The 23,070-nt window shown below is 55.8% G+C and overlaps 10 protein-coding genes across 10 annotated transcripts; 5 read left to right on the top strand and 5 right to left on the bottom strand.

Annotated features, from left to right (window-relative positions):
* Nucleotides 1–680: 680 nt before the first annotated feature.
* IE81DRAFT_291943 (acyl-CoA dehydrogenase) lies at nucleotides 681–2,528 on the top strand (the record flags this gene model as incomplete). Its single annotated transcript, XM_025511931.1, has 6 exons — nucleotides 681–824; nucleotides 905–1,175; nucleotides 1,308–1,785; nucleotides 1,877–2,105; nucleotides 2,172–2,290; nucleotides 2,378–2,528. The coding sequence occupies 6 exons, from the start codon at nucleotides 681–683 to the stop codon at nucleotides 2,526–2,528; spliced, it is 1,392 nt and encodes a 463-aa protein (XP_025368543.1).
* Nucleotides 2,529–2,949: 421 nt separating this feature from the next.
* IE81DRAFT_315281 (hypothetical protein) lies at nucleotides 2,950–4,686 on the bottom strand. Its single transcript, XM_025512524.1, has 3 exons — nucleotides 3,736–4,686; nucleotides 3,256–3,564; nucleotides 2,950–3,176 (listed from the first exon to the last, which is right to left on the bottom strand). The coding sequence occupies exons 1-3, from the start codon at nucleotides 4,265–4,267 to the stop codon at nucleotides 3,166–3,168; spliced, it is 852 nt and encodes a 283-aa protein (XP_025368542.1). The 5' UTR covers nucleotides 4,268–4,686; the 3' UTR covers nucleotides 2,950–3,165.
* Nucleotides 4,687–4,890: 204 nt separating this feature from the next.
* IE81DRAFT_367550 (S-adenosyl-L-methionine-dependent methyltransferase) lies at nucleotides 4,891–6,682 on the top strand. Its single transcript, XM_025517092.1, has 2 exons — nucleotides 4,891–5,745; nucleotides 5,841–6,682. Exons 1-2 carry the CDS (start codon nucleotides 5,231–5,233, stop codon nucleotides 6,463–6,465), a joined length of 1,140 nt encoding a protein of 379 aa, XP_025368541.1. The 5' UTR covers nucleotides 4,891–5,230; the 3' UTR covers nucleotides 6,466–6,682.
* On the bottom strand, nucleotides 6,523–8,137 carry IE81DRAFT_367549 (hypothetical protein). Its single transcript, XM_025517091.1, has 4 exons — nucleotides 7,318–8,137; nucleotides 7,094–7,230; nucleotides 6,824–7,019; nucleotides 6,523–6,734 (listed from the first exon to the last, which is right to left on the bottom strand). Exons 1-4 carry the CDS (start codon nucleotides 7,795–7,797, stop codon nucleotides 6,609–6,611), a joined length of 939 nt encoding a protein of 312 aa, XP_025368540.1. The 5' UTR covers nucleotides 7,798–8,137; the 3' UTR covers nucleotides 6,523–6,608.
* Nucleotides 8,138–8,457: 320 nt separating this feature from the next.
* IE81DRAFT_342129 (hypothetical protein) lies at nucleotides 8,458–10,070 on the top strand. The gene is made up of 2 exons (XM_025515683.1): nucleotides 8,458–8,839; nucleotides 8,924–10,070. The coding sequence occupies exons 1-2, from the start codon at nucleotides 8,702–8,704 to the stop codon at nucleotides 9,848–9,850; spliced, it is 1,065 nt and encodes a 354-aa protein (XP_025368539.1). The 5' UTR covers nucleotides 8,458–8,701; the 3' UTR covers nucleotides 9,851–10,070.
* Nucleotides 9,984–10,830, bottom strand: IE81DRAFT_179162 (hypothetical protein). Its single transcript, XM_025510689.1, has 2 exons — nucleotides 10,545–10,830; nucleotides 9,984–10,446 (listed from the first exon to the last, which is right to left on the bottom strand). The coding sequence occupies exons 1-2, from the start codon at nucleotides 10,597–10,599 to the stop codon at nucleotides 10,118–10,120; spliced, it is 384 nt and encodes a 127-aa protein (XP_025368538.1). The 5' UTR covers nucleotides 10,600–10,830; the 3' UTR covers nucleotides 9,984–10,117.
* A 494-nt stretch (nucleotides 10,831–11,324) lies between these two features.
* IE81DRAFT_179191 (hypothetical protein) lies at nucleotides 11,325–14,330 on the bottom strand. The gene is made up of 6 exons (XM_025510690.1): nucleotides 14,297–14,330; nucleotides 13,383–14,211; nucleotides 12,313–13,307; nucleotides 11,996–12,204; nucleotides 11,910–11,912; nucleotides 11,325–11,841 (listed from the first exon to the last, which is right to left on the bottom strand). Exons 2-6 carry the CDS (start codon nucleotides 14,005–14,007, stop codon nucleotides 11,565–11,567), a joined length of 2,109 nt encoding a protein of 702 aa, XP_025368537.1. The 5' UTR covers nucleotides 14,008–14,211; nucleotides 14,297–14,330; the 3' UTR covers nucleotides 11,325–11,564.
* A 1,942-nt stretch (nucleotides 14,331–16,272) lies between these two features.
* IE81DRAFT_342128 (hypothetical protein) lies at nucleotides 16,273–18,300 on the top strand. The gene is made up of 6 exons (XM_025515682.1): nucleotides 16,273–16,847; nucleotides 16,946–17,082; nucleotides 17,166–17,229; nucleotides 17,340–17,590; nucleotides 17,676–17,788; nucleotides 17,873–18,300. Exons 1-6 carry the CDS (start codon nucleotides 16,609–16,611, stop codon nucleotides 17,948–17,950), a joined length of 882 nt encoding a protein of 293 aa, XP_025368536.1. The 5' UTR covers nucleotides 16,273–16,608; the 3' UTR covers nucleotides 17,951–18,300.
* On the bottom strand, nucleotides 17,899–18,712 carry IE81DRAFT_179068 (hypothetical protein). Its single transcript, XM_025510688.1, has one exon. It carries the CDS (start codon nucleotides 18,589–18,591, stop codon nucleotides 18,142–18,144), a length of 450 nt encoding a protein of 149 aa, XP_025368535.1. The 5' UTR covers nucleotides 18,592–18,712; the 3' UTR covers nucleotides 17,899–18,141.
* Nucleotides 18,713–22,103: 3,391 nt separating this feature from the next.
* Nucleotides 22,104–22,975, top strand: IE81DRAFT_179026 (hypothetical protein). The gene has a single exon (XM_025510687.1). The coding sequence runs from the start codon at nucleotides 22,330–22,332 to the stop codon at nucleotides 22,903–22,905; it is 576 nt and encodes a 191-aa protein (XP_025368534.1). The 5' UTR covers nucleotides 22,104–22,329; the 3' UTR covers nucleotides 22,906–22,975.
* The last annotated feature ends 95 nt before the right edge of the window (nucleotides 22,976–23,070 follow it).

Genomic DNA, 23,070 nt, shown 5'->3' with positions numbered 1-23,070 from the left:
TGCTGTCCCCGCACGCATCAACCAAGCGCAGCTGTTGGATTCATATATGATGCCGTGGCTGTTGCTGCTGCTGCTGACATCCCCACCAACCGGCCTCGGCAAACGCGTCGAGCCGGCAGCTTCTACGCCGTGCAGTACAGCACACATCAGCTACGTCCTGTTGGCCTGTCTACCCTGTGAAGCGTTGGCCCAATCTCTTTGTCAGTCGCAGTCCGGGAACGCCAAGACCAGCTTCGCTGGGAGGCGGCTTGATGAGTCGTCAAGTGTCTGACACTACCAAACGAGGCGAATGGATCAAGTCCCGTTTGGCTTGACCGTCGCCGGGTGTGGAGCTGTGTGCTGCATGCATGCATGCGCGCTATGTGGTACGGCGGCGGTGGGTATGGCTGAGGCTCGACGGTGCGCAGGACTCACGACCCGAACAAGACGCATGACAACCCATGGCGATGCGTGATCCTTGATTCGATGGGGAAGATGTCCTCATGGCTTGCTCACAGTGCAGCACGCGCCCGTCTTCCAGCATTTAACTCGCCACTACAAGAGATCAACTCCTTCATTCCCTCCTCTGCCTGTCCCTCTCACCTAGGCGTCCCAATTCCTCAGACTCCGCCGCTCGCTGATCCAAGCTCCCCTAAGCGCCCTTCTCTTTCAGTGGCAATCCATCTGACCTCTTACGCATCATGTCTTCCAGCAAGTCAAGCGGAGCGAGCGACCACACCGTCGTCACGGAAGGCGTCATCTCACCTGCAACCTGGAACTTGGTGGAGAGCAAGTTCTCGGACTTTGCAAGGGAGACGCTCACCAAACTCATTCGCTTTGTGCACGTGAGCATGCTCGCGTTCACTGCGGACAAGATGAACGGCCCAAGACTGACTTGTTCCTCATCCATGCAATGCTCTGATAGGACGAATGCATGCCAGCTGAAGAACTCTACCATGCTCAAGTCGGGATCGGCGCGGATCGCTGGACCACAATTCCTCCCATCATCGAGGAGCTCAAGACTAGAGCCAAGGCGCTAGGCCTGTGGAACCTGTTCCTCAGCAAGGCTCACTATCCCAAGCATGGCGTGCCCCTCACCAATCTGGAGTATGGCATCATGGCAGAGGTGATGGGAAGGGCTGGCCACTTTGCTAGCGAGGCCACCAACTGCGCTGCGCCTGATACTGGCAACATGGGTGAGTGAACGCTGGGTCTGGCTCACCTCCAGAGTCGTGCCTAGGCTTCTAGCTCACGTCTCGATTGGAGACCTGGTCGCCACTGCAGCATTGCTGACCTCAATGACTTGCATGGTTGTGTTCTTGGTGCAGAGGTTCTGGCCAAGTACGGCAATGAAGAGCAGCAGAAGACTTGGCTTTTGCCACTCTTGAACGGCGAGATTCGTAGCGCTTTCGCAATGACGGAGCGTTACGTCGCCTCTTCCGACGCCACTAATATTCGCACAGACATTAGACAAGAGGGCAACGACATTGTCATCAACGGGCACAAGTGGTGGATCAGCGGAGCAGGGGACCCTAGGTGCGCAGTGCACCTGCTCATGGGCAAATCAGACGCCAAGAATGAGAACAGGTACGCCCAACAGTCTATGGTCATCATCCCCGCTAATACTCCTGGCGTCAAGGTGGTCAGGCCTATGCAGGTGTTTGGCTACGATGATGCTCCTGAGGGTCACTGTGAGGTTCTGTACGAGAATGTGCGCGTGCCCCTTAAGAACCTGATCCTCGGCTGGGGTCGCGGATTCGAGATCATTCAAGGTCGTCTCGGACCTGGTCGTATCCATCACTGCATGTGAGTACATACGGACTGAGTGGGAGTGTACAGCTGCCTCCGAGACTCATCCTGACGAGCTGTGTCCATGGCTTTTCCTGACTGCGTTCAGGAGATCCATCGGCGCCGCCGAGAGGGCTCTTGAACTGATGTTGAGGCGCGTCACCGATCCTCGCAAGAAAACGTTTGGCAAGCAGCTCAGCGAGCACGGCACCATCGTAGCAGACATTGCTCGTTCCAGAATGGAAATCGATGGCGCACGCCTGCTGGTTCTCAGCGCCGCGAACATGATCGATAGCGTAGGCGCAAAGGGAGCTCTGAGAGATATTGCGTATGCCAAGGTGAGCTTCGAGGAAAAGGGCAATGCAATTTTTGCACCCTTGGCTTACATTCTGAGGTTCGCGCAGGTCGTTGTGCCCAACATGGCCCTTGGCGTCGTCGACAGGTCCATGCAAGCTCATGGCGCAGAAGGCATCTGCCAAGATATCCCCCTCGCCTCAGCCTATGCTCAGCTCCGAACGCTTCGGTAAGTAGGCCATCTTGCGGATCAGAGCTGCTGCAGTCGTTCCAAGTGCAGACTTGGCTCACTCGCGTCGTCACGGTGGCTTCCCAGTTACGCTGATGGCCCGGATGAAGTACACATCCAACAGCAAGGCAAGATTGAGCTGAGACGCGCCCCTGCGCTCTGGAAGCGCCAAAAGGAGCTCGAGGCTAGAACCGCAAAGCTTTTCGAGAAGAGCGGCACGCCCAGGCCACATCTCTGAGAATTTAGATGAGGCCCCTCGAAAAGGCGGGACCAAGCAGGCCTGCTGCGCTCATCCGTAAGCCGTGGCCAGCAGGCATTCTCAGAATCCCCGGCCCATCTTTGCGGCACCTTCGTCTCACGTACCTGAGCTCTGGCAAAGACCGAAAAGGGTCTCTGCACACTCCCGTAACCAAATCTTGGCTCGCTGTTCACGCTCGAATCGTCATCTTGTGGGGCACGTAATGTGATCGACTGTCAATCTTGCCGTGTTCTCTCCGCGGCCTGACGAGCGTGCTGCCTCTTCGAATTATTGATGAGAAAATTTCCTCGTAGTTCGCAGCGCTCTGCACAGACACTGCGACTGCGTCACACCCTCGGCCTACATACTCATCTGCCGACGTGCCTCGTGACTCTTGGTATGGAGCACACGTCGAACAAATCACTCGCAAAGAAGTCGTGCAATTGCGGGTCTTTGGTACTTCCATTTCGAAAGATGGCGTGTGAAGCACACGTGAAGCCAGGAGCGTGCAGCCGCCCGTCGCAAGCGCGCATCCTGAACAAGGCTGGTGGTCCACATTCATGCCCTCAAGGCTGCTTGTGATGGCCGCGAATACAGCACGATGTGCTCCAGAGGATGTTTTTGTGCCTGTGCCATTTTACTCTTCCTATTGACGCAAAAGAGAACCCCGGTCAGATTGGCACGAAGGACGATGATCTGGGCTACGAGCATGCGCACGCTCAAGCACCCACCTCCTCTTCTTCCACAGTCACCTGCTTATTTCCTGCTTGACCAGCTTGCTGCAACTTTTGTTGCTGTTGTTGCTTCATCGCTGCAGCTTGTTGCGCAGCTTGCAAGAACCCAGGCGGTAAGCCGGCTGCCTGAGCAGCTGCTGCGATTTTAGCTTGCTCCGCATTGGCTGGTGCAGCGTGCCCATTTGCCGGACCTGGCTGAGCTGGCATTTGGACTTGGATCTGTGTACCTGGAGGCGTGACTAGTGGAGGTAATGGTACTCGGGATTGGGGTACGGGCTTGCCCGCTTCTTGCAGCTTGAGTTCTGTATGTGAAGACGCAAGTGAGCGAATGCGTGAGCCAAGGCAGCTGTGACGATCGGTCAGAGGTAGGAAGAGCACAGGAAGAGCACCTTCGTGGCAAAACTCCATGGGGGAAATTCCGTACAAGACAAGTCCCGCTGTACGTTGCGAAGACACGCAAGATCCACACTCACTCTCGTCATCTCGTTGAGTTGCAACGCCATAGTAGACCTCCTTGTGTTTCAGATGTGCGACCATTTCGCCAGCAGTAGGGAAAATGAGCTGACCCCACCCTTCCCTGAACGTGTTCGCCTCGCTGATCACATCCAACAATTCCGCTTCCAATTCCTTTTCCGCTAGGGCAAATCTGGCCACAGTCTCGTCTCCAAGCGATCCTTTTTGTACCAGCGCAGCCATAGCTTGCTTATCGTCCCTCATTCTGATGATCCTCTTTACGTCAGCCATGGCTCTGTTGAGTAGAGCGGCCTTGAGAACCACTTCTGGGATACTGTTGCGCGCATTGCCCTTGTCGTCCAGGGGCGGGTTGGCAGATGCCAAGACCAGGGATTGGTAAATGTCTCGCTCTGGGTGTCCTTCGGGAAACCAAGGAGCGTGGTTGGCCGCCAAATGAGCCGCTGTCCTTCGCCTGTATACCCGACTGAAGATGGACATGGATATGACGAGCGCGGCCAAGTAGGCGATCGGCACAAAGACTGACAGCACCATCTTGGCTGGGCGCTATCCACTGAGCGTGATCCCTGCTTGCCTGTCTGCCTAGAGGGTGAGAAGGCGGCGTAGCTCGGAGCTGAGTAAGCAGCTCCAAAAGGGGCTCAAGCAGGAGGGCTGGTTACGATGCCAAGACTGCGAATGTGCTGTCGGATTGGCTGGCAGAGAGATTTGCAGTCAAGTGCCAAGATGGCAGCAAGCGCGAGCTGTGCAAGGTGGACAAAGTTGACCACCGGCGTCGTTCCTGAGGATCAAAAGCAAGCAGACGAGATAGAAACGATGCGCTTCTCACTGCGCAATCGTTTTTCGCAGTCAGAGAGGTACGTAAGCCGGGGTGTGGGTGGATGTGTGTATAGGGAGAGAGGACGAGAAGAAGGTCGCAGAATGGCCCTGGCAAGATGAGCTTTGGCAGTGAATATGTGTTCTCTGATGGCGAGATGGCATGCGTGCATGCGTGCATGCATGTATGCACGGCATTCACCACTCGCGGTCGCTGCTGCTGGGCTGGCCACGGCAGCATAAGCTCCCATCCAGCTAGCATTGGCTTGCTGGGCGCAACTTGAACGCCGCCGCGCAGCTGCGTGCCAAATGCGCCACGTGTATGTGTCTTGATTCTTGACCATCTGCCCACTTCGACGCGCTAGCTGGTGGTTTGCCATTCAAGATCTGACCTTCATCTGGTTGCTTTGACAGAGAAAGTGTCGCTGCTCAATCCGATCGCCTCGCCAGCATCAATCAAGGTCATCAAGTCGGCGTGAATCGGGCGCGTGCGAAGTCAAAGAGGCAGAGGGCAAGTGCTGCGCCAAGTCGAGCAAGAGCTGCATCGAGAACCCCAAGCCAAAGCGATCACTATGAACATCGACGTCGTCCGGTGACGATTCAGTGCTTATGATTGTTCGAGTTTTGAAGGGGTAGTCAGCGCTGTGCGAGACGGTTCGAAGGGCGCTCACGTCGAAGTCAACGATGGGCTCGACTTTCGCAAAGCGCTGCACGTCCTCAATCACGCAGCCTTTGAAAATTTGGACATCTTCTAGCATCCAATACCGAGCTTGCGGGGCGCGCATACACTCATCATCCCGTTCGGCGGAGCGCTACCCATCACGCCTTTCGAGGGCACTGGCCAATCTCACGCAGCACCTTCAAACCAACGGCTCGACGGCCCAAGAAGCGCATGAAGAGGCTGAACAACTGGTCAAGTGGGTCCGCTCGGAGCATCATCAAAGGAACCTCGCTCCTCGAGACAGCTACAGGACAACGCTGCGAGCGCTGCACAGGCTCAAGAATGGCGAACCGATCGCCTATGTGCTTGGTAATGCTCCTTTCGGAGCTATAAAAGTGGAGTGCAAGGCGCCGGTTTTGATTCCCAGACACGAGACGGAAGAGTGGACGCTGAGACTTGGCGACTTGCTCAAGAAACACGTCAAGGACCACCGTCGTGTTTTCGACATGAGCCTCTTGGATCTGTGTACCGGAACCGGGTGAGCGCAGCAAGCCAAGCACTGTTGTAGGAGCGCATTCAGCCGTTGGGCAGGTCGGCTCGAGCGCTGATACTCTGAAATTCTTCGTTCTTTAGCTGCATCGCCTTGCTGCTCGCTGACGTCTTCTCTAAGCTGCGCAAAGACGACAAGATACTGCTCGAAGCGCACATTCGAGCGGTAGACGTCGCTCCTCAAGCAGTGGCTTTGGCTCAGCGAAATGCAAATCGATGCAAGTCCGATTGGCACGAATGCGTAGACCTCCAGATCATAAAAGGCGACCTTTTCGTGGATGGCGACGTGAACAAAGTCTGCCACTCTCTTCCAGCGCAGCACACTCAGGGCTTCGATCTGCTCGTTTGCAATCCGCCTTACATTTCTGCAAGCGATTGGAAAGAGCTAGACGCTAGCGTCAAGAATTGGGAAGACCGATTGGCGTTGGTAGGGGACTATCCTAACGAGCGTCATCCAGGACAAGCAATGCCCGAGCCTCACATCCGCTCAGGTCTAATCTTCTACAAACGTCTTGCACAGCTCATCTCTTCTGGTAAGCTTGTCCGACCGCCGCGCGACGGGCAAAGCCCCTTGCCCAGCTTTGTACTGGAAGTCGGGCACGATCAGGCTTCTGCCGTTGTGAATCTCTTTGCTGGTTGTACGCGCAGCCTTCAAGTGTGGAGAGACGCTTTCGGAAAGGATCGAGCCGTTGTTGGGTGGCTTAGTTAGAAGCGGCTGATACGAATAAGGCAGGATCACGAAGAAAAAACCCTTGCAGTACCTTGCACGAGTAATTAGTACATGGATTCGCTGGTACTGTACATGGACATGAGCACTCTCGCCATTGTATTTGTACGCGACGCGCCCTTCTTTTACGTCGGAAGGCTCTGAGTGCCCAAATCTGCCATGAGCTGAGTGACTATAGCGTGCACACGCGTTTCGATCCCGTCCAGCTTTCCTGCGCTCTCCGGCGATTCCTGTTCCAACAGAGCCACAGACTGCGCATCGCGAAGCGTGATCAGGTTCTGCGGCATCAGCTGGGAGGGCAGACTCGCTTTGGCACGCAGTCGTGATGCTGGGGGCTCACCTGATCCAGAGCATCCAGTGCCTCTCTGGCGAGGGCCTGCCTTCCGTTCGCTCGCCCTGCCACGCGTTTCATTTCAATGTGCGCTTTTCTATTCCCGTCCTGCAGCTCGGCCAATTCTTGTTCCAATGCCAAAATATTTGCTCGCTGAGCAGCGACGGATCTGGCCGAGATGGCCGTTTCAATGTCCAGATCGGCTCTGTGCCGATCATGCAAGTCAGCCATCCTGACTCGGGAGGGCGAGCAAGAGGTGTCAAGACGAGCAGGACTCACCGCCATACATCTTTCACATCTTCCTCGCCCGGGATCGCCCCCTTCCTGATCCGCTCATCTGCCTCTTCCACCAACTGCTGCAGCTCTGCCAGGCGCTGCGGAAGCTCAAAGGTGTTTCCGATCTCTGACGTCGATGCCTACTAGGACGGACGGAGAAAGACGGACATCCGATTTGATCAGCGACGTGGGGTGCCACCCTAACGCAGCAGACCGAGTGTCCTCACCAATACGCGACTCTTGAGCTCCTCGATGAAGCGTTTCCTCGTGTCTGTCACTTCTTCCGCATCGAGATACGGCAGCACCGACTTCATGGCGCTCTCGCTGGCTCTATGGTCGATCAATCCCAAGAACTTTTCCAGCGCCCTTTCGAACTTTTCGAAGCGAACGTTGAGTGGCTCTTCTGGCTCAGCCGCCGGTGCTGCACTCTCGGGCGCCTGTGGTGCGCTCTCTGAATGCGTCGCGCCTTCCTTCGAAGAGCCAGCTGTCGCGCTCTTGCGGCCCTGTGAGGACCTTGGCTTTCGACTGGGCGAATCGTGCGCTTTGAGGCCGTTGCCGCCCTCGCCCGCTTGGATGGCGATGGTGCGATCCGCCTCGACTTGCTCTCCTATTCTCGCTTCCACCTCTGCGATGGAGTCATCCATTTCGCTCGAAGTGGGAACGACGCTCGAGGATGCACCATCGATTGACGATGGCTGACCGCTCATGCTTGTGTCTGTTGTCCGTACGAAGTGGAAGGCGAAGCGCTATACGATCGGTTCTGTGTTGCTTGAAGGACACTTGCGGCGCAACGAGTCCGACAGACTATGCTGGCGCTGATGCGAGCCTAAATGCTGAGCACGAGGCTTGATGATTTTGATCTCTCGGTGTCGGTCTTCCGTCGACCACCACCTCAACGATTTCGTCACTTCAGGCCCTTGTCTGTGAAGTTGGTTGGGACAAGTCGCAAGTCATGAGTGTGAAACGGTCTAAAAGCGCATTCGTGAATCAAATTGCCATACTCGACCACGCAAGCAGTTTGGCGTGGAGAAGCGAGTTGAAGCCCAGGTAGGGTGTCAACGTGACGCGTTGACTCAAACGTCACGAGTCGCATCGTAACGCGTATGTGCATGTCATGTGTTGGAGCGCGTCCGTGCCCAAAGAGGCGAGGCGTCTCGCTCGAACTCAGACTGAACTCAATCACGTGAGTGGCATGCTGCACCGCCGCATCCGAAATCAATCAACGCGCGGATAGCGTGCTTTGGGCCGCGCGAGGCCCCTGATGGAACTGGATCGCACAGAACTGAGCGAAGGGCGCGCCAAGCAAACCTGCTGATGCGGAGCAGGGTTAGCGGCATAGCCCCTAAGCCTTGCTGACACGGGCTTCACGCTACACGGGCCACGGTCTACGGTTGCACAGCAGCGCCTCTACGACGGCCGGGTACAAGCACAATCGCTCTCCCTGCCTTTCCCTGATCAAGCCACACACCACCATCTCTCCCCCTCCCTTTCCCCCCCATTCTCCCTGTTTACCCAGCAACGACTACCGTAACGATCTCACGACCTTGACGAATAATCTCCCACACTCCCATCCCGCAATACTCCAAATCAATCCAAAACCAATCAGACAAAATGGCTCTCAAGATCAAGAACATTGTTTCAAAAAAGGACAAGGCGCCCGTCGAGGAGGTCGAGGCTGCTCAGGTTGACGTCGACGTTGACCAGGTCGCGCTCGATCACCAAAAGAAGGCCATCGAGGAAGCTAAACAGGTGAGTTGGTGGTAGCAGCGGTATGGTCGTTTGAACCGGTGAACCTGATTGACGATGCATCGTCCCTCTCTACACTGCACGCAGGCCGATGCTGCTGCTCTCGAAGCTGAGAATAAGGCGCGCACCGAGGCTGCCGAGGCGCTAGCCAAGGCGAACGCGGATGCTGCCGAGGCCGAAGCGAAGGAGTACAAGCAAGCCGAAGACGCCGAGCATGCGAGCGACGAGGCAGCCCTGCAGACCGAGGCTGATCAGAAAGCAGCAGCCGAAGCTGAGCGTCAAGTCTCTTTGGCCCAAAACGAAGCCGCGGCTGCTTTGCAAAAGGCCAAGGCTGCAGAGGAGGAGGAGAAGGCGGTCCAAAAGGCCATTGCGGAGCACGATGCTGCCGTCGCTGCTTTTGCCGCCGTGGCGAGCAAGAAGCTGGAAGAGGCAAAGGGCAAAGCGGAGGCTGACAAGTTCAAGCAGTTCGCTCAAGCTTCCGTAGCTCGTCGCAAAGCTTCCGCAAAGATCGAAGCCGCCAAGAAAGCTGCGGATGCAAAGGCTGCCAAAGCCCGCATGGCGGCTGAGCGTCAAGCTTGGGAAGAGCGTCAAGCTATCGAAAAGAAGGCTCACAAGGCTCACTTGGCAGCAGAGAAGCTAGCTGCCAAGGAGCGCGTGGCTGCTGAGAAGAAGGCGGAAAAGGAGCGCATCAAGGCGAACAAGGAGGCGGAAAAGAGACGCACAGTGGCTATCGAAGATGCAGAGGCCGAACGTCTCGCCGCTCATCTGCGAGAGGAGGAGGCCAGCCGCGTGGAGAATTCGGTGGACGCTGGCGACGAGATCGTCGCCCTGCCAGTCAACGAGACTTACTCCTCTTGGCTCTGGGGCCTCCTGTTTGGACAGCCTACCGTCGACGGCTCCGAGGCCAAGAAGGCGCTCGAGGGCGCAGAACCAACGTCCACCGACGCGACCGATGCGGATGCCTCACCACCAGCTTCGGCGCCTGCTCCTGCTCCCGTTGCCAGTGCCGCCTGAATGTGAAACGCCTCTCGACACCATTGTTCCCGTGATCTTTCAACATGCCTCGTCGACCTGCTCTCCTCTTCCTCTTCCACATTCCATACACGCATACCCTTGCTCAGAGTTGTCATCACCTTGCTCTGCAGCACTGTGGACAAATTTCTTGCAGCTCTTTTGTTCCCCGGGCGATTCTCGGCTTTAATTTCATGTTGACGTGTCGTCTTTGATTCCTGGGACAATCGACTGGACGTGTGCCAGGACAAGTGAATCAGGTAGGGGAAGTCACGAGCATCGACTGGTGTGCTCAGGACGTGAGCCAGAGGGAAAGAAGGGCTTGTGTGCATGGTGAAGAGAGTGCCAGTCTTGGTCACGCTGAAAGAGGAGCTTAGCGTGGGCATGCGCACCTGTCCTCCTCGGGAATGGGACCCATGACCTGTTCAAGAGTATGAGTGTGAGGATCAGTGCTAGCAGCAGCGCGAGCGATGAGCGAGCAAGCAAGCAGCCGTAGCACGCCGTCAGAGAGCAGGCTATCTTGCCCAGGGCCAGAGCAGCACTCACGGCATCGACATGTCTTCCGCAACCCTTCCACGTCGTCTTGCCACACTTGTCGCCTGCAACGTGGTCCACAAAAGCCAGAGTAGCGCAACGACGAATAAAGGTTCAGCAGGTGCTCATGGCGCTTGCCGCGCTACGTGTGCCCTCTGCTCACATTTGACAGGCATGCACTCTACCACTGGAGCTGATGAGACTGATAGGGCGACCATCGTGGGCGGGCGATCTTGTGTGAATTTCAAGCGAGCTCGACGGTGCTTGACGACGAGGAAGGCGGAAAAGGATGTGACGAAGCAGAAAGGGGCAGCAGCAGCAGCAGCAGCGCGATGATGTTGTTCGAGCTACGAAAGCAATGGCGAGGACGAAGGGATGATGAATTTGGATTCAGTTGGACGGACAGATGGACATACAGTCCGGGCAAGGTTTGCCTCATGACTCGACTCGCCATGCACCTCCTAAGCGAACCAAGTCAAGACTATACTCATCACATCTCAACCCGCCCCCGCCCGGTGTGTCGCGCGACAACCCGCGGCTCGATCAAGCGCGGCGCTTATCTCACGTGTACGCTGCTACACCGCATCACCGCACCGCGATCGTGCCGTTCGATGAAGGTGCATTTTTAAGGCTCCAGCAGCAGCAGCCATCGTACGTTGCATTTCGATTTGTTCCCCCCGCGCGCAACGACGACTCTGTCTAGCACGTATGCTGGTCGCGCTTCAGCGGACTGCTCGATCGTTTCAGCTTTGCCATCAAAACAATCAGCAAGACACTACTTGACCTAGGTACGTTCAAAGAGGTGAAAGCATCGTCGCACTCGACAAGTCTGATATGCCGTCGCAAACTGTGCGAGTGGTGGATCGTCAATACGAAGGCAAGTCGTTGCAGCTGATGCTGATGCTGATGCTGATGCTGATGCTGATGCTGATGCTGACGCTGATGCTGATGCTGACGCTGATGCTGACGCTGCTGAGTGGTATTCGCGCGTCACGCGTGACGCTTACGCCTCAGATGTGCTCAGGGCTCCTCGATGACTATACTGCACAAGACACACGTCCATCTGCTTCGAGTCATCATGCCACAACGCGTCCAACGTCTTTGCATCGCATTTCCGTCTCCAGACAATGGCCGTGGACCGCAACCATTCAATGCCGGTCACACGCGCATCGACTCGTCATCCTCACTCCGTTCCAGGATCCTTGAATCTGCGTAGAGCACGCTCCCTTGCCCACTTGTGCTCGACGATGGGTTCAGGATATCCGAGCTTCTTGAACTCTTCCTTGCCCAGCCTGGTAAAAGGTTCATGAATAGCCTTGCCCTTGACGTTTCTCAGTTCGGGCACCCAATGCCTGATATACTCGCCGTCCGGATCAGACTTTTCCGATTGGGATGTGGGAGCAAAGATGCGAAAGTAGGGTTGGGGATCGGTGCCGAGCGAGGCGCTCCACTGCCAACCACTTTAGGGTCGTCGCAAAGAATCATTGTCAGCATCTGGAAAGTCAACATCACATAGATCCACACTTACCCACTGGTGAATGAGACAAGTCGGGGTCAAGAGATAAGTTGGTCAGTACCTGGCATTTGGAGCGCTGCGCACAGAGCCAGACTTACTTGCTTGAGTTTTTGAAATGTTTTGAACACGGAGAGACACTGTCAACCACGTGTCTGGAGCGTTTCCAATCGCACAAAAGCCAAACGTACTTGCTCGCTAGATCTCCATCAATAAAGGAGCGCATGAACCACTGCTCTCCCATGCGCCAATCCAACATGAGATGCTTCGTCAGAAACATCGCCACGATCATTCTGCCACGATTGTGCATCTGTGGGAAGCAATACCAAGCAGCAACCAAGTTTCAGCCACGTCTCATCGCTGGCTTGGTGTGTGTGTCGCACTGCACAGCAAGTAGATGCATCGCACCAGCACTCACATATCCTTGTTTAGCACCTTGTCTGACTGCCGCGTCTACAATCGGATATCCAGTCTTGCCCTCTTTCCAAGCCTGAAACTGCTCGTCGTTGTATTCCCACTTGACATTCTCGTACTTTCGAAGGTACGCACGGCTCATGCACACTCTAGGCCAAGCGCTGAGGACGTGACCGTAAAAGTCTCTGAAGGAGATTTCGGTGGCCCACATGGCCGGACCAGAATCTCTTCCCACTTGCAACTTGCCGCCCGTGGTCTCTTTGAGGGCTCGCAAGCATTCGCGAGCAGAAATGAGTCCAGCCGAGAGGTAGGGAGATAATCGAGACGTTCCGTGCTCGGACATGAGGTTGCGTGCTGATCCGTACTGCGCGATCTTGGACGCCTTGTCCTGCGATCCCACTTGCTTGCCTTTGGCTTCTGCAGCTGCTGGTTCCGGATTCACCTCTCCTCCTTTGCTGTTCAGAAAGAGCTGCAGCACTCGACGCGCAGACTCTGTGCCCGCCGGCCACAGCTTCTCCATGTATTCCCGATCCACACACTCGAATCCTTTGACCGAGCTGGGCACCTTTGCATCGAATAACTTTCTCAACTTTTCGTCCTTGCGCGCACTAGCATCGTTCTCGGAAGGCTTTTCCGAAGGCTCGAGCAGATCAGGGTTTTGCCGAAGATGCTCCGTCCACTTTTTGTTCCAGGGCGAAAAGACGCCGTACGGCCTGCCATCGTTCGTTTTGACGCTGCCGGGCGGGACGACGTAGACGTCTTCCAAGCATTCAGCGTGCACGCCGTATTCGTGCGCTCCCGACACAGCGCTCGATTTCTGCCACAGCTCGTCCACCTCGTGCTCGATGTTGGCAAACAGATCCGACGCCTGCCACTCCTTGCATTTTTGGAGCACACGCTGCGATATCGATTTGCGATCGTCGGTACTTTCGATTGCGAGCGGAATGTTGAGCTCTGCCAGCTCTTTTTGCAAGATGCGGAGTGTTCGAAGGACAAAGTCTATGCGGCGAGAGCTGCGATCGTGAGCGGCATAGTCGCCGGGCGAGAGGACAAAGAGGACGATTAGGTGCTTGCCATTCTGCTTTGCTCGTTGACTCGCAGCTTCCAAAGCTCTGCTGTCCTCGATTCTCAGATCCCTCATTCCCATCCAATGCACCACGTTGCCCTTCGCATGATCTTTCGGCCTGCTGCCTTGCTTCTTGAGCGCTCGAGTCAGCGTCTCGCGCGGCGTCACATCTTCGGGCAAAGAGTGCTTGTCCTTTGTCTGATTGAGATCGTTGGTGGCCCACTTGATGCCCTCATGCACGCCTGTCCTGTGATAGCGATGCTCTGCATCCGAAGCAATGTTGACCTGCGTGACCCTCTTCATACCTTCCTCCTTCTTGACTCCACCTTTGCCGCCACCAGCCTCCTTCTTGCTGCGTTTGGCAGGCGGGGCTTCTTGCTCATCTCCTTTGCCGCCATCTTCGCCTCCCGGCTCCAGCTTGGGATCCATCACCTCCTCCTCCGCATCCGATGGAGGATGCTCCGAGCGTCTGCTAGCTGCTCGTTTCGGAGCCATCGCGGTCGGCGATGTGTGCAGCGTGTGCGCTGGAAGACTAGGCCTTGCGATTCGGGCGCTCAAAAGCTGGGCAGCGAGTTCTGGATGTGGTATTTTAGCGAGTCGAGCAAGCGGACTTGCAAAGCACCTCGCTATCATCAACTATGCAAGGCCGATGAGCTTGCGATATTTGCACTCGTCCAAGTGGGCTCGATTGAAGGTAAAGGTCAAGACCATCGATCAAAGCGAAGCTGTCGAGGACATCTTGATGAAGGCTTGAGCGGTCGAGCGAGCGAGCGCATTCATGGCTTCGTTCGTTCAAATTCCATGCAAACGTTCGATCAGCATGTACCGCGTACCATCCTACAAACGCGGAAGATGTGTCAGCGCTCGACTCATCAACCGATTGCGTCTCAAAAAGACGCGTTGCGACCTCCACATGACTCACGTCTCTTGACTGTTGCTGCTGTTAAGCGCTCCTGGGACACGTGACCATCATCACCTCCCATCCAAACTTCCGCGCTATCCGCAAGCGGCACTCGCGCGAAACTGCTCGCGCTCATCGTGCAACAGGTGCCGACAGTCGTGAGTCTTGTGAGTGTGCTCGCACTGTGAACGCACGCAGTCTCCCCATCACATTTGTGGGTCATCTAGCTCAATACACACAAGCGAAGCATTTAAGCATCGATTTGAGCGTGAGAGGCAATGCGAATCCAGGGGCTATGACCAGTCTGTGCGGTCACGGCTGGCAGTGAAGAAACCAAACGCTGGAGCAGGGAAGGGGTTAGGAGGAGGAGTGAGCGCCGATCCTGGATGCAAAAGTGAAAAGTGGTCAGCGTGCGCAGCATGGAGGGCAGCCCAAGCATCCTCAGCGACCAAGACTTTTTGCGCAACCGCATGTCTACGACGGCATGGAGCACGCTCAGCCTGCTGGGAAAGCGTCGCAACTCCTCGCCTATGCACACCGCAGCAGTCTTGAGTGCGACAACAATCTTGAAGCGTGGATGCAGAGCGAATCATCATCGACTCGCTTTGCTGCTGGCGAGGCGCGCACGGAGCAGCCGGATGCGTCAGGCAGTTGCCGCGCGTCAAACCCGTGACTATGAAGAGTTGAGTACAAGCCGAACGCAGGACAGCATATGGTGTCTGATGCACACAGCAAGTCAAGAAGGTCAATAGCATGTCGCGGTCACGCCACCCACGACTATCAGTCAAAGTGGTGTATAAGTGATGTGGTCGGGTTGGTCGAGCAACCCCGTGTTGCTTTGGGTCAGCGTGAGAATTGACGGCATGGTGACTAGTGACTACCGCAGTGTCTGGCACAGCAGCATGATACACGCAGCACTTAATTCGCATTCAAGATTGCTGCTCTTGCTGCATGCACCTTAATTGCGGACGGGGTCAGCTCACGCGCGGCCCGAAAGTCATTCAACACTCAACTCAAAATTAACACTCGCCGATTTAAAGGAGTCAAGGAACGTGCCTTTAGATTCACGACTTCGGGCTGCGACGTCTGGGCTGGTCAAGGGCTGCTGCTGCATGGCTTCTACTACTCCTCCTTGACCGTGTTCACATGCGATATATCAAGGAATCAAGAGTCCTTCCTCATCAGCAGCGTGATTGATAGCAGTTTGTACGATGGTTATAATCGTACGTAGGAACTCCCACCCTGCTTTTTTGGTTCGACAGCTTCGTACTACTACTAGTCTTGAGTACTACTTCAATGTGGCTCCGACCCTTTTGTTTGTGGTTGCGTGCACCGAACGCGCACCGACAGTGGTAGTCACATTATGTAGCAAGTCACAATTCGATCGAGCGTGGCCTGCTTAATTCAAGATTCTTGGTTGCTTGCTTCTGTGCGCGCTGATGCTCGCCAGCACTTTGCGTGTGTTTTGGGCTGCTTACTATTTTGGCTTACATGTATGCTAGCTGCTGCTACAGTACTGCTGCCGATGCTTATTGCATGCTTGCATGCACGGAAGCCAACTCTGCTGCTAGATTTGCCTACAGCCTTACCCCACAACATCCTCTCGCCCGCCCTTACGATGCGCGTGCGCCCATGCAGTGCCCCACTCACGACTCACGACTCACGACTCACGACTGAATTAATCTGCTGGATTCAAGATTGAAAGCGGTGCGTGCCGCGCATGATCGAGCAGCAGCGCAGGCCGCCAAAACAAGACTCGCAGCACTCATGCACGGACTCATTTCGGACCTGCCTATCCGCGCGCGCGTGTGGGCACTGCATGAGTGACTGCGCAGCAAGCCGTAGTCGTGAGTCACGACTGACGAATTGAGTTCAAGTGCATGGGTGGGTGGCTGTCTGCATGCATGCACGCACGCACGCTCGCAGCACCCACGGATGGCTGATCTACGCCACCCAGACGCAAGCGCACGCGCACAACAGAAACAAGAGCTTATCGTGAACAAGCTCCGCGACGCACTCGACGGAGATCTCCACTAAGGTCATTGCTGATGACTTTAGCATTCGTGACATGCGAGGATTCCCATCCGCCCTCATCACCATCGCGGGTCATTCATCCGTGAGCGTTGGATTCGCAACACCAACATCCCTGGCTCGGTAGACGTCGAGCGCCTTCTCGAGCGGCAATAACGAATCGAGAGCAGGCAACCACATATACTCTGTGCACGCCCGGCATCGCCTCCACACGCACGCATTCATCGATGGCAACCGCCTGAGCCAAAAGTCTCGCCTAATTCGTCGCGATCAAGCCCAACTCGAGAGCTATCAAATTCGCCATGTGTGCGGCACCGATCACCATCACAAGACCTGACGGGACAGCATTCAGCCCTGCATCCGTCTCGTCACGACCCTCCACGCCGTCGGCATGCTCGGCGAGCACATTGGAGTCCACCTCGAGCGAAAGCACCACCTCGGACAGCATGGCTTGTACTGCTGGAAAGCCCAAAGTCAGACTAGTGTTGTCCGATCAAGAGCAAGAAGCCTGGAACGCGGCCATCAGCGAAGCAAATGTAAAGTGAGCAATCGGACGGTAAATTGGCGTGGCTTTGCCTGTTGACGAGGACAAAAAACATGCTGACGAGAGGCGCTGCACCTGCTCTCCTTACCTCACAGAATCACTTCCGATGCGAACAGACTCCCCCGAAGTACGAACATGGGCGTCAAAGGGTCGCACCTCCACACTACTCAATACGTTCCACCTCACGAGCGCATGTGGGAATCTGATGAGACAGTGGATCGAAGCCCGCTGTGTGAGTTGGCCGCGAAGGTGGCTAGGTCGGCGATTTGTGGCTGCACTGATCAATCAACTGACCTATGCACTCGATTTGCGAAGCTTCTCCGAAGATGACGCGCAGGGCGCACTTCAGCAAAGTCATTCCTTCTCTAATGGTCACTTCGTGAGTCTACCCGCGCTCATGGTATTCGAGCGGGTCGGATATGAGTCAAACGTTCGTGAACATGTTTTGGCTCACAATGACCACCGTTCTTGCCATCGCGACCACCACAGCGTCAATCTCTCGCTGCCCTTCTACACCCAGGTCCTCGGATTCTCATTGGTGGACAGACCCACCGAAGCCCGAGCAAACATTGTTCGCGCCGTTGCGGGCGAAGTCAATGGAGCCGGAAGGACCGTTCGGCAGGGAAGGGCACCAATCGAAGGTGTGGAACTCTACCTGCGCCTGCCACCCGTAGGCGACGACGGACAGCGCGAACCGTGCCAAAGGTCGACTCTTTACATTGCGGTGGACGATGTGGATGGTGTGTATCCGCGCCACTGCTGTCGAGCGCAGCAACGCTGCGCTGTCCTGAAACGTGCAGCTGATAACTTGCGAATCCTTCACAGCATACTATAAGGAAATCTCGACGAAGCTCGACGCACTGGTGCCCACGGGAGAAGAATACTTTCCACGCTTCTACCAAGGCTCTGCCAAGCTGCAGAGCAAACCACAGAACAAGGTGAGTTGATCACGAGTCAGTGAAGCAAATGGAACATTGCCTGACATCGGACGGCCCGCCCCGATTTGCGACTCTTCTCGACAGGCAAGCGGTCAGAGGGAAGCCCATGTGGTCGACCACGACGGAAACAAAATGATCTTCTTCACTGAGCTTTACCGCTGACTGCTGGTCAACACGCTACCGTCGTCAACTCAAAGTCATCGTACCCTCAACGGTCGGGATTCGGATCGGGGACATCTCTTTCGCCCCTCGTCTCTCTAGTCACTAGCCATATAGAAGCGCTCGGCGCGCCTTTACCGTCTTCACCATTTTTCAAGCATCGGCTTCTGCAATCATACATCATTCGCTACTTTTCACTGTAATACATCCACCATCCTCGAGGCATCCAGACTTTGTCTCCTTGCGCTCGCTTGCTTCCCCATACGACGATGCACTCCCAACTTTCTTTTGCGCACGCTATACCTGTTGTAAGAATACCTTTTTGCATTCGCAAATGTGATCCATGCACGTGGAAGCCTTTTTCCTGACACGATCTGACTTTTGTCAGAGCTTTTGAAAAGTGGGGCGTCAAGCTTCAGGCTACTGCTGCCCGACCCACGTACGCTGGGCGGAGCTTGGATCGGACACCATGCAGGCAATTGAAGCAGAGAGGTTCGAGTAGCGCGTAACGGAAGCCTGTCGGCGGGCGCCCTTGACCCTCGGCCCAGTCCAGGGATGTCAGCGCTGAGAACTGCTTTCCTTGCGAGGCACCGTCGCATGGGCGCTCCCTGGCAAAAGGTAACGATGTCCCCGGGTAGGAACATCGCGGCGGCTTCTGGGGGGCGGGGGGCAAAGCATCGCCGGTCCTCCTTCGGTCGATCTCTACACCGCTAGTCGATAGTCACGAGTCGAAGGGAGGAATAAGGACTCAATGACGGGTCTAGTCTCGAGCAAGTGCAGTCAGTCAGTATAGCAGGTATAGGTAACCAGCAGGTGCACATTGCATTGTTCTCGTGCTTGCAGATGCGCGCGCACGACCGGAACAGGTTTTTGCCCCGCGGGAAGAGAAGATGTACGTGTATGCTGGTGGCTGATCTAGGCCAGGCCTTCGCCGTGTTGCGCCTGATAGCTGCGCATTATCGATGAGTGACTTCGACTGGAGGGCTTGCGACTGGAGTGCGGCTTGTGTTCGCATTGGGTGGGTCGCATTCAATGTGTGAAACGTCTGCGTCGAGAGGTGTGGGAGTCTCGAGTGTCAAAAGTCGAGTGATGTGGTTGCGCCTGCTACCCAGCCACCTCAAGAGGTGTCAAGTTTTCCACTTTCACATTCACGTGATTGGGCAATGCTGCTTCTTTAGAGCGCATCGCTGACCACAGTCTTGGTGGGCGGACAACTGTCTGATCACCCATCCTGGTAACTTTTGACCCTTGAGCGTCTCTCTCTTCTGCACATCATCAACTTTCTGTTGACCTCCTATCGCGACGCAGATCAAGTGAGCGTGACAGTCACGTCTTCCAAAGAAAAGAACAAACTCGGCGGACGTCTGCATGGCATCGCACACCGCCCTAATGAACCCTGCATGGCGACGTGTTGTGCGCCCGCCTTGACCACAAGCTAGCCAAGCACCCGCTAAAGCAAAGCAGAAGGCTCCAGGTACCTTCAAATGGGTGTAAGATACAGATGAGTCCTGGGAGAAATGCAGCGCCGAAATTAGGCTTTCTTGGCAAACGCGAGGCTCGTGCGTGGTTGCTGAGCTTATTAAGTACTGCGGAGGCCGTGGGGGGACAACCGAGGCATTCGTGTACCTCATCTGCGCTTTACCCACTCTTTTATTGACTACGCTGCCACGCTCGCTTGTGAATGCTGAATCTGGCTGCAGTCATAGTGTGTCGCAAGTCGAGGAGGTGACGCTCAAATCTCCGAAAATTGTGACGGCCCAAACTGGTCAGTCAGCTTGCTCGAAGTCAGGAGGCGTGCCATTCACGATTTCCAGATCTCTCCACTGCGCGAGGCTCATGCACGACTGCCAAGCTCAGGACTTCGCGCTAGAACGTTTGCGCACAAAGAATCGTGCCTCCCCTCAAAACGGCTCTCTCCGCGTCAACAACCGTCACTTCTGGCCCCGGAAGCTTTTCTCTGCTGTCGGTGACCTGGGAGCATCCCTTTTGCGCCTCGCTATAGATGCACAGACGTGCTCGATATGGACCTGCCGGCGTTTCTGGTCCGCCTGCTGGATGCTAATTTCAGCAGCAACAGTCTTGCTGATTTCACGTGAGGGGGGAAGGTCATGTCATGTGCCAAGACTTGGAGCCCGCATGCTTGCAGCAGCGCTTCTCGATTTGGACTCGATCGAGCCTTTGTGCGAGCAGCGGCACCATGGCGGTGACCTTTTGACCTTTCAAGATTTGAACGGTCTATACCAGGTCCAAGGTGGGCAGTCGTCACTATCAGGGCCAAGAATTCGCTAGATGTGCTTCATCTGGTCTGTGCGCGCATATGTACATATCCCCAGATGCTTGTACAGGCGCCACCGACGGCAAAAAGATGCTGCAAAGGTCATCCATCCATCCATCATCCTAGCTACCCGTCCCCAAAACTCGTGCCGCGCTGCTAACTGAATCTTGGGCGCTTTCTTGGCGGCAAGGCCAAGAGGCCTGCGCTATCCGCTAGCTTATCATCACTGCTTGCCAAGGCGGTAGTAAACAATCATCAGAATTGCACATCTCCCCCACCGCGCATTCTGTCGTTGAGCAAGCAGCGTGGCGGCAGTCATTGGCAACGAGCGGGTTCAAGATGTGGGAAAACAAAAGGACAAACGCACAAAGGCCGCCCGCAACAGCCACCCGTCGGATGCACGTTTGGCATCGCGGATGTGGCCGTTACGATCGGCTGCTGGGTTTTGACCTTCGGTTCGGATCTGGATCGAGGAAAAGGGCGGGGGGGGGGGGGGGGCCGAGCATTCACCAGTAACATTCTTGCTTGTGATTCACGACGGAGATTTGTGATTGCCGCGCGAGCGTCATCGTCCGCCATCAGAGCTGGTATTCGCGATAAGAAACACTCGCTCGCTCATCATCTGACTGCGCTCGATCTCTGCATCGACACCGCGGTGCAAGTCCGACGGTTTCAATCGTGAATCACAATCGTGAAAATCGTTTCTTCGTAGACTAAGTGCACGCAGGCATGCTGCACCCACACCACTCGTGACTCGGTCGTCGTTGTGATTCGCAATTCACGATTGTGTACAGCCGCTGCTGCTGGATGCGTGGCTGCAGTACACGAGGCTTCACAGGCCCACCATCAGTGTGTGTGTGTACGTCCTCATGACCGTGCGCGGACAGGAAAGCTTGCAGATATGTGCGCGCACTGGAACTGTCACCGCCAGCATTCGAGCTTGTGATGTCGCATTCACGCCTCGATGACCCATGACTGACGTGTGCATCCTCAAATCGAAAAAGCTGTCGAGCTGCTCAGGGCAGGCTCTCTAGAATCGCCCGAGTACGCATGTATCCAAGCTGGAGGCAGCGGAGGTGGTCAACGGACGGCATCTATGCTATATACATCTACATATCATCTTCGATTCAATGCGCAGCGTGCGCGCGCGCGGGAGGAAAGGTCGGAATATTCCTTGACCACTCGCGACTCGCGACGATTACGGACGAGCAAATTGTGGCGGCGCGCGTCAGCAGCAGTCGGCGGTTGATCGAGCGTGCGTGGCTGTCACCGCCGCATTCGTATAACTGCTGGATGTACCCAAGATGAGCATGCAGCGGCGTGCGCGTGTGGCTCTGCGTGCGTGTTGTGTGTTTGCCTGCAGAGCGGTTAGCCGAGACATCATCATTAAGTCGCTTTCGCGTCATTATTCGCCTTACAGCAGGCTAAATCGCGCCAGCAAAGTGATGAGTGTCGCATCTCATTTATTGCATGCATGCACGCACGCAGCTGCACTTGTCGTCCGCCTCGATGAGCTTCAAAGCACGGCGGTCAAACTGCCTTTGGCATGCCTACAGGTCCCAGATGCGCCTAGGCGCGCTAGACTTTCCGTACACATGGAGAGCAAAAGCAGAGCACGGCGAAAGTCATGCATCCATTCCTTCCACCGTGCCTGACGTGCAGCAGCGCATCTCGAAAGGACGACGACATTGCCGTCAAATCATGCAATAGAGGGGACGTGCAAGTCGGTACGGTGAAGTGCCCCTCGTTGCGGCTGGATCGACAAGCATGCAACGAGCAGGGGCAGGCGCGGGCGCGATCGATTGACTTGCAGTGCTGGACCTGTCTCAATCTACGCACCAGGGCGTCGTTGCTCACGATCGATCCACCGTAGCTAAAAGCAAGCAAGCAGGCAAGCCATCAAGCAGATGCTAGCGCAAGCGGGCGTCCACCGGTCAGCGAGCCCCTTTGAACACCGCGCCGTTCCTGTCCATTCCCCTAGAAGGAGTAGCCATGTCTTGGTACTTCTTGGCTTTGAGATCAGAGAGACGCTAGTCGGTGCTGGCTGATGTGGATTTAGCAATGGTTCGTTGAGGGTGCTGGGGCTCGGTTGTAGCGCGAGGTGCGGATGTCCATGCTAGTAGCCGCTTCCTTGCGGCCTATGCGACAAGCCCGGCCGAGAGAGACAAGTGGGACAAGTGGGAGGGAGAGCAACAAAGTGCGTGCGGCCGATTCCATGGGCCGGTCGGAGCTGCTGGCTGGCCTTTTGAAAGTGCTCGTCTGTGTCGACCGCCCAATGCCGATTGAGTACTGCAATCGACGAAACGCGACGTCGCCGAGCGGCTTACCGGTCGGGGCTGCTACAATGCTTGCTGATGCTGGCAAAGATTTCCTCGGCACGGCCACGGCAAAGGTCAGCCAGCTTGTGGATGCCCCGATGCGTGGTGCAGTACAGTCACAGTCCAGTCCAGTAGAGCTGATGGCAGGCAAACACGCAGAAGAAAGTTTTCGCATTCGGATCGCGTGCGTGGCGGCATTGCACCAAATGACCGAATTGTGCCGCTCTCGATGCTGCTTGCTGCTGCTATTCAATTTGAATGTTCATCATTCGGCGGGCGTTCGCTCTGTCAACCTCGATGCCTGCGCTTCAAGTCACTTGACTGACAGGGTGCAGTCCGACTCGATAGAATGCTGCATGATTTGAGAGAGAAAGAGGAGAAGGGGGGGGGGGGGGAAAGGTACGCAGACACCTCCGCTACCAATTTGGATCGCTCCAAATGAGACGCAGGGGAGAGCCAAGCTTCGAACAGATGCCTCAAGGAGCCAACGCAGACGTGTCGGCGTTAATCTTTCGATTCCTGTACGTGAT

The sequence above is a fragment of the Ceraceosorus guamensis genome (genome assembly GCF_003144195.1).
Source record: "Ceraceosorus guamensis strain MCA 4658 unplaced genomic scaffold IE81scaffold_44, whole genome shotgun sequence".
Classification (NCBI taxonomy): Eukaryota; Fungi; Basidiomycota; class Exobasidiomycetes; order Ceraceosorales; family Ceraceosoraceae; genus Ceraceosorus; species Ceraceosorus guamensis.
The sequence above is the reverse complement of the archived record's forward strand: the minus strand, read 5'-3'. Positions and strand labels throughout refer to the sequence as shown.

What these genes read in the sequence shown, in the direction of transcription:
- IE81DRAFT_179068 (XM_025510688.1), bottom strand. Translation starts at nt 18,591, where the DNA reads ATGTTCCTACCCGGGGACATCGTTACCTTTTGCCAGGGAGCGCCCATG.
- IE81DRAFT_367549 (XM_025517091.1), bottom strand. Translation starts at nt 7,797, where the DNA reads ATGAGCGGTCAGCCATCGTCAATCGATGGTGCATCCTCGAGCGTCGTT. An exon ending in GATGTGAAAGATGTATGGCG is followed by an intron (nt 7,020 to 7,093) that starts GTGAGTCCTGCT and finishes TGATCGGCACAG; the next exon opens with AGCCGATCTGGACATTGAAA. An exon ending in CACTGGATGCTCTGGATCAG is followed by an intron (nt 6,735 to 6,823) that starts GTGAGCCCCCAG and finishes CGCGATGCGCAG; the next exon opens with TCTGTGGCTCTGTTGGAACA.
- IE81DRAFT_179162 (XM_025510689.1), bottom strand. Translation starts at nt 10,599, where the DNA reads ATGGTCGCCCTATCAGTCTCATCAGCTCCAGTGGTAGAGTGCATGCCT. An exon ending in AGAGTGCATGCCTGTCAAAT is followed by an intron (nt 10,447 to 10,544) that starts GTGAGCAGAGGG and finishes ACCACGTTGCAG; the next exon opens with GCGACAAGTGTGGCAAGACG.
- IE81DRAFT_315281 (XM_025512524.1), bottom strand. Translation starts at nt 4,267, where the DNA reads ATGGTGCTGTCAGTCTTTGTGCCGATCGCCTACTTGGCCGCGCTCGTC. An exon ending in AACTCAACGAGATGACGAGA is followed by an intron (nt 3,565 to 3,735) that starts GTGAGTGTGGAT and finishes CTTCACATACAG; the next exon opens with AACTCAAGCTGCAAGAAGCG.
- IE81DRAFT_179191 (XM_025510690.1), bottom strand. Translation starts at nt 14,007, where the DNA reads ATGATAGCGAGGTGCTTTGCAAGTCCGCTTGCTCGACTCGCTAAAATA. An exon ending in TCAACGAGCAAAGCAGAATG is followed by an intron (nt 13,308 to 13,382) that starts GCAAGCACCTAA and finishes CTCGCCGCATAG; the next exon opens with ACTTTGTCCTTCGAACACTC. An exon ending in AAGGTGCTAAACAAGGATAT is followed by an intron (nt 12,205 to 12,312) that starts GTGAGTGCTGGT and finishes TGCTTCCCACAG; the next exon opens with ATGCACAATCGTGGCAGAAT.
- IE81DRAFT_342128 (XM_025515682.1), top strand. Translation starts at nt 16,609, where the DNA reads ATGTGTGCGGCACCGATCACCATCACAAGACCTGACGGGACAGCATTC. An exon ending in ATCAGCGAAGCAAATGTAAA is followed by an intron (nt 16,848 to 16,945) that starts GTGAGCAATCGG and finishes CTTACCTCACAG; the next exon opens with AATCACTTCCGATGCGAACA. An exon ending in AGAGCAAACCACAGAACAAG is followed by an intron (nt 17,789 to 17,872) that starts GTGAGTTGATCA and finishes TCTTCTCGACAG; the next exon opens with GCAAGCGGTCAGAGGGAAGC.
- IE81DRAFT_342129 (XM_025515683.1), top strand. Translation starts at nt 8,702, where the DNA reads ATGGCTCTCAAGATCAAGAACATTGTTTCAAAAAAGGACAAGGCGCCC. An exon ending in CCATCGAGGAAGCTAAACAG is followed by an intron (nt 8,840 to 8,923) that starts GTGAGTTGGTGG and finishes CACTGCACGCAG; the next exon opens with GCCGATGCTGCTGCTCTCGA.
- IE81DRAFT_179026 (XM_025510687.1), top strand. Translation starts at nt 22,330, where the DNA reads ATGTCCATGCTAGTAGCCGCTTCCTTGCGGCCTATGCGACAAGCCCGG.
- IE81DRAFT_367550 (XM_025517092.1), top strand. Translation starts at nt 5,231, where the DNA reads ATGGGCTCGACTTTCGCAAAGCGCTGCACGTCCTCAATCACGCAGCCT. An exon ending in GATCTGTGTACCGGAACCGG is followed by an intron (nt 5,746 to 5,840) that starts GTGAGCGCAGCA and finishes TTCGTTCTTTAG; the next exon opens with CTGCATCGCCTTGCTGCTCG.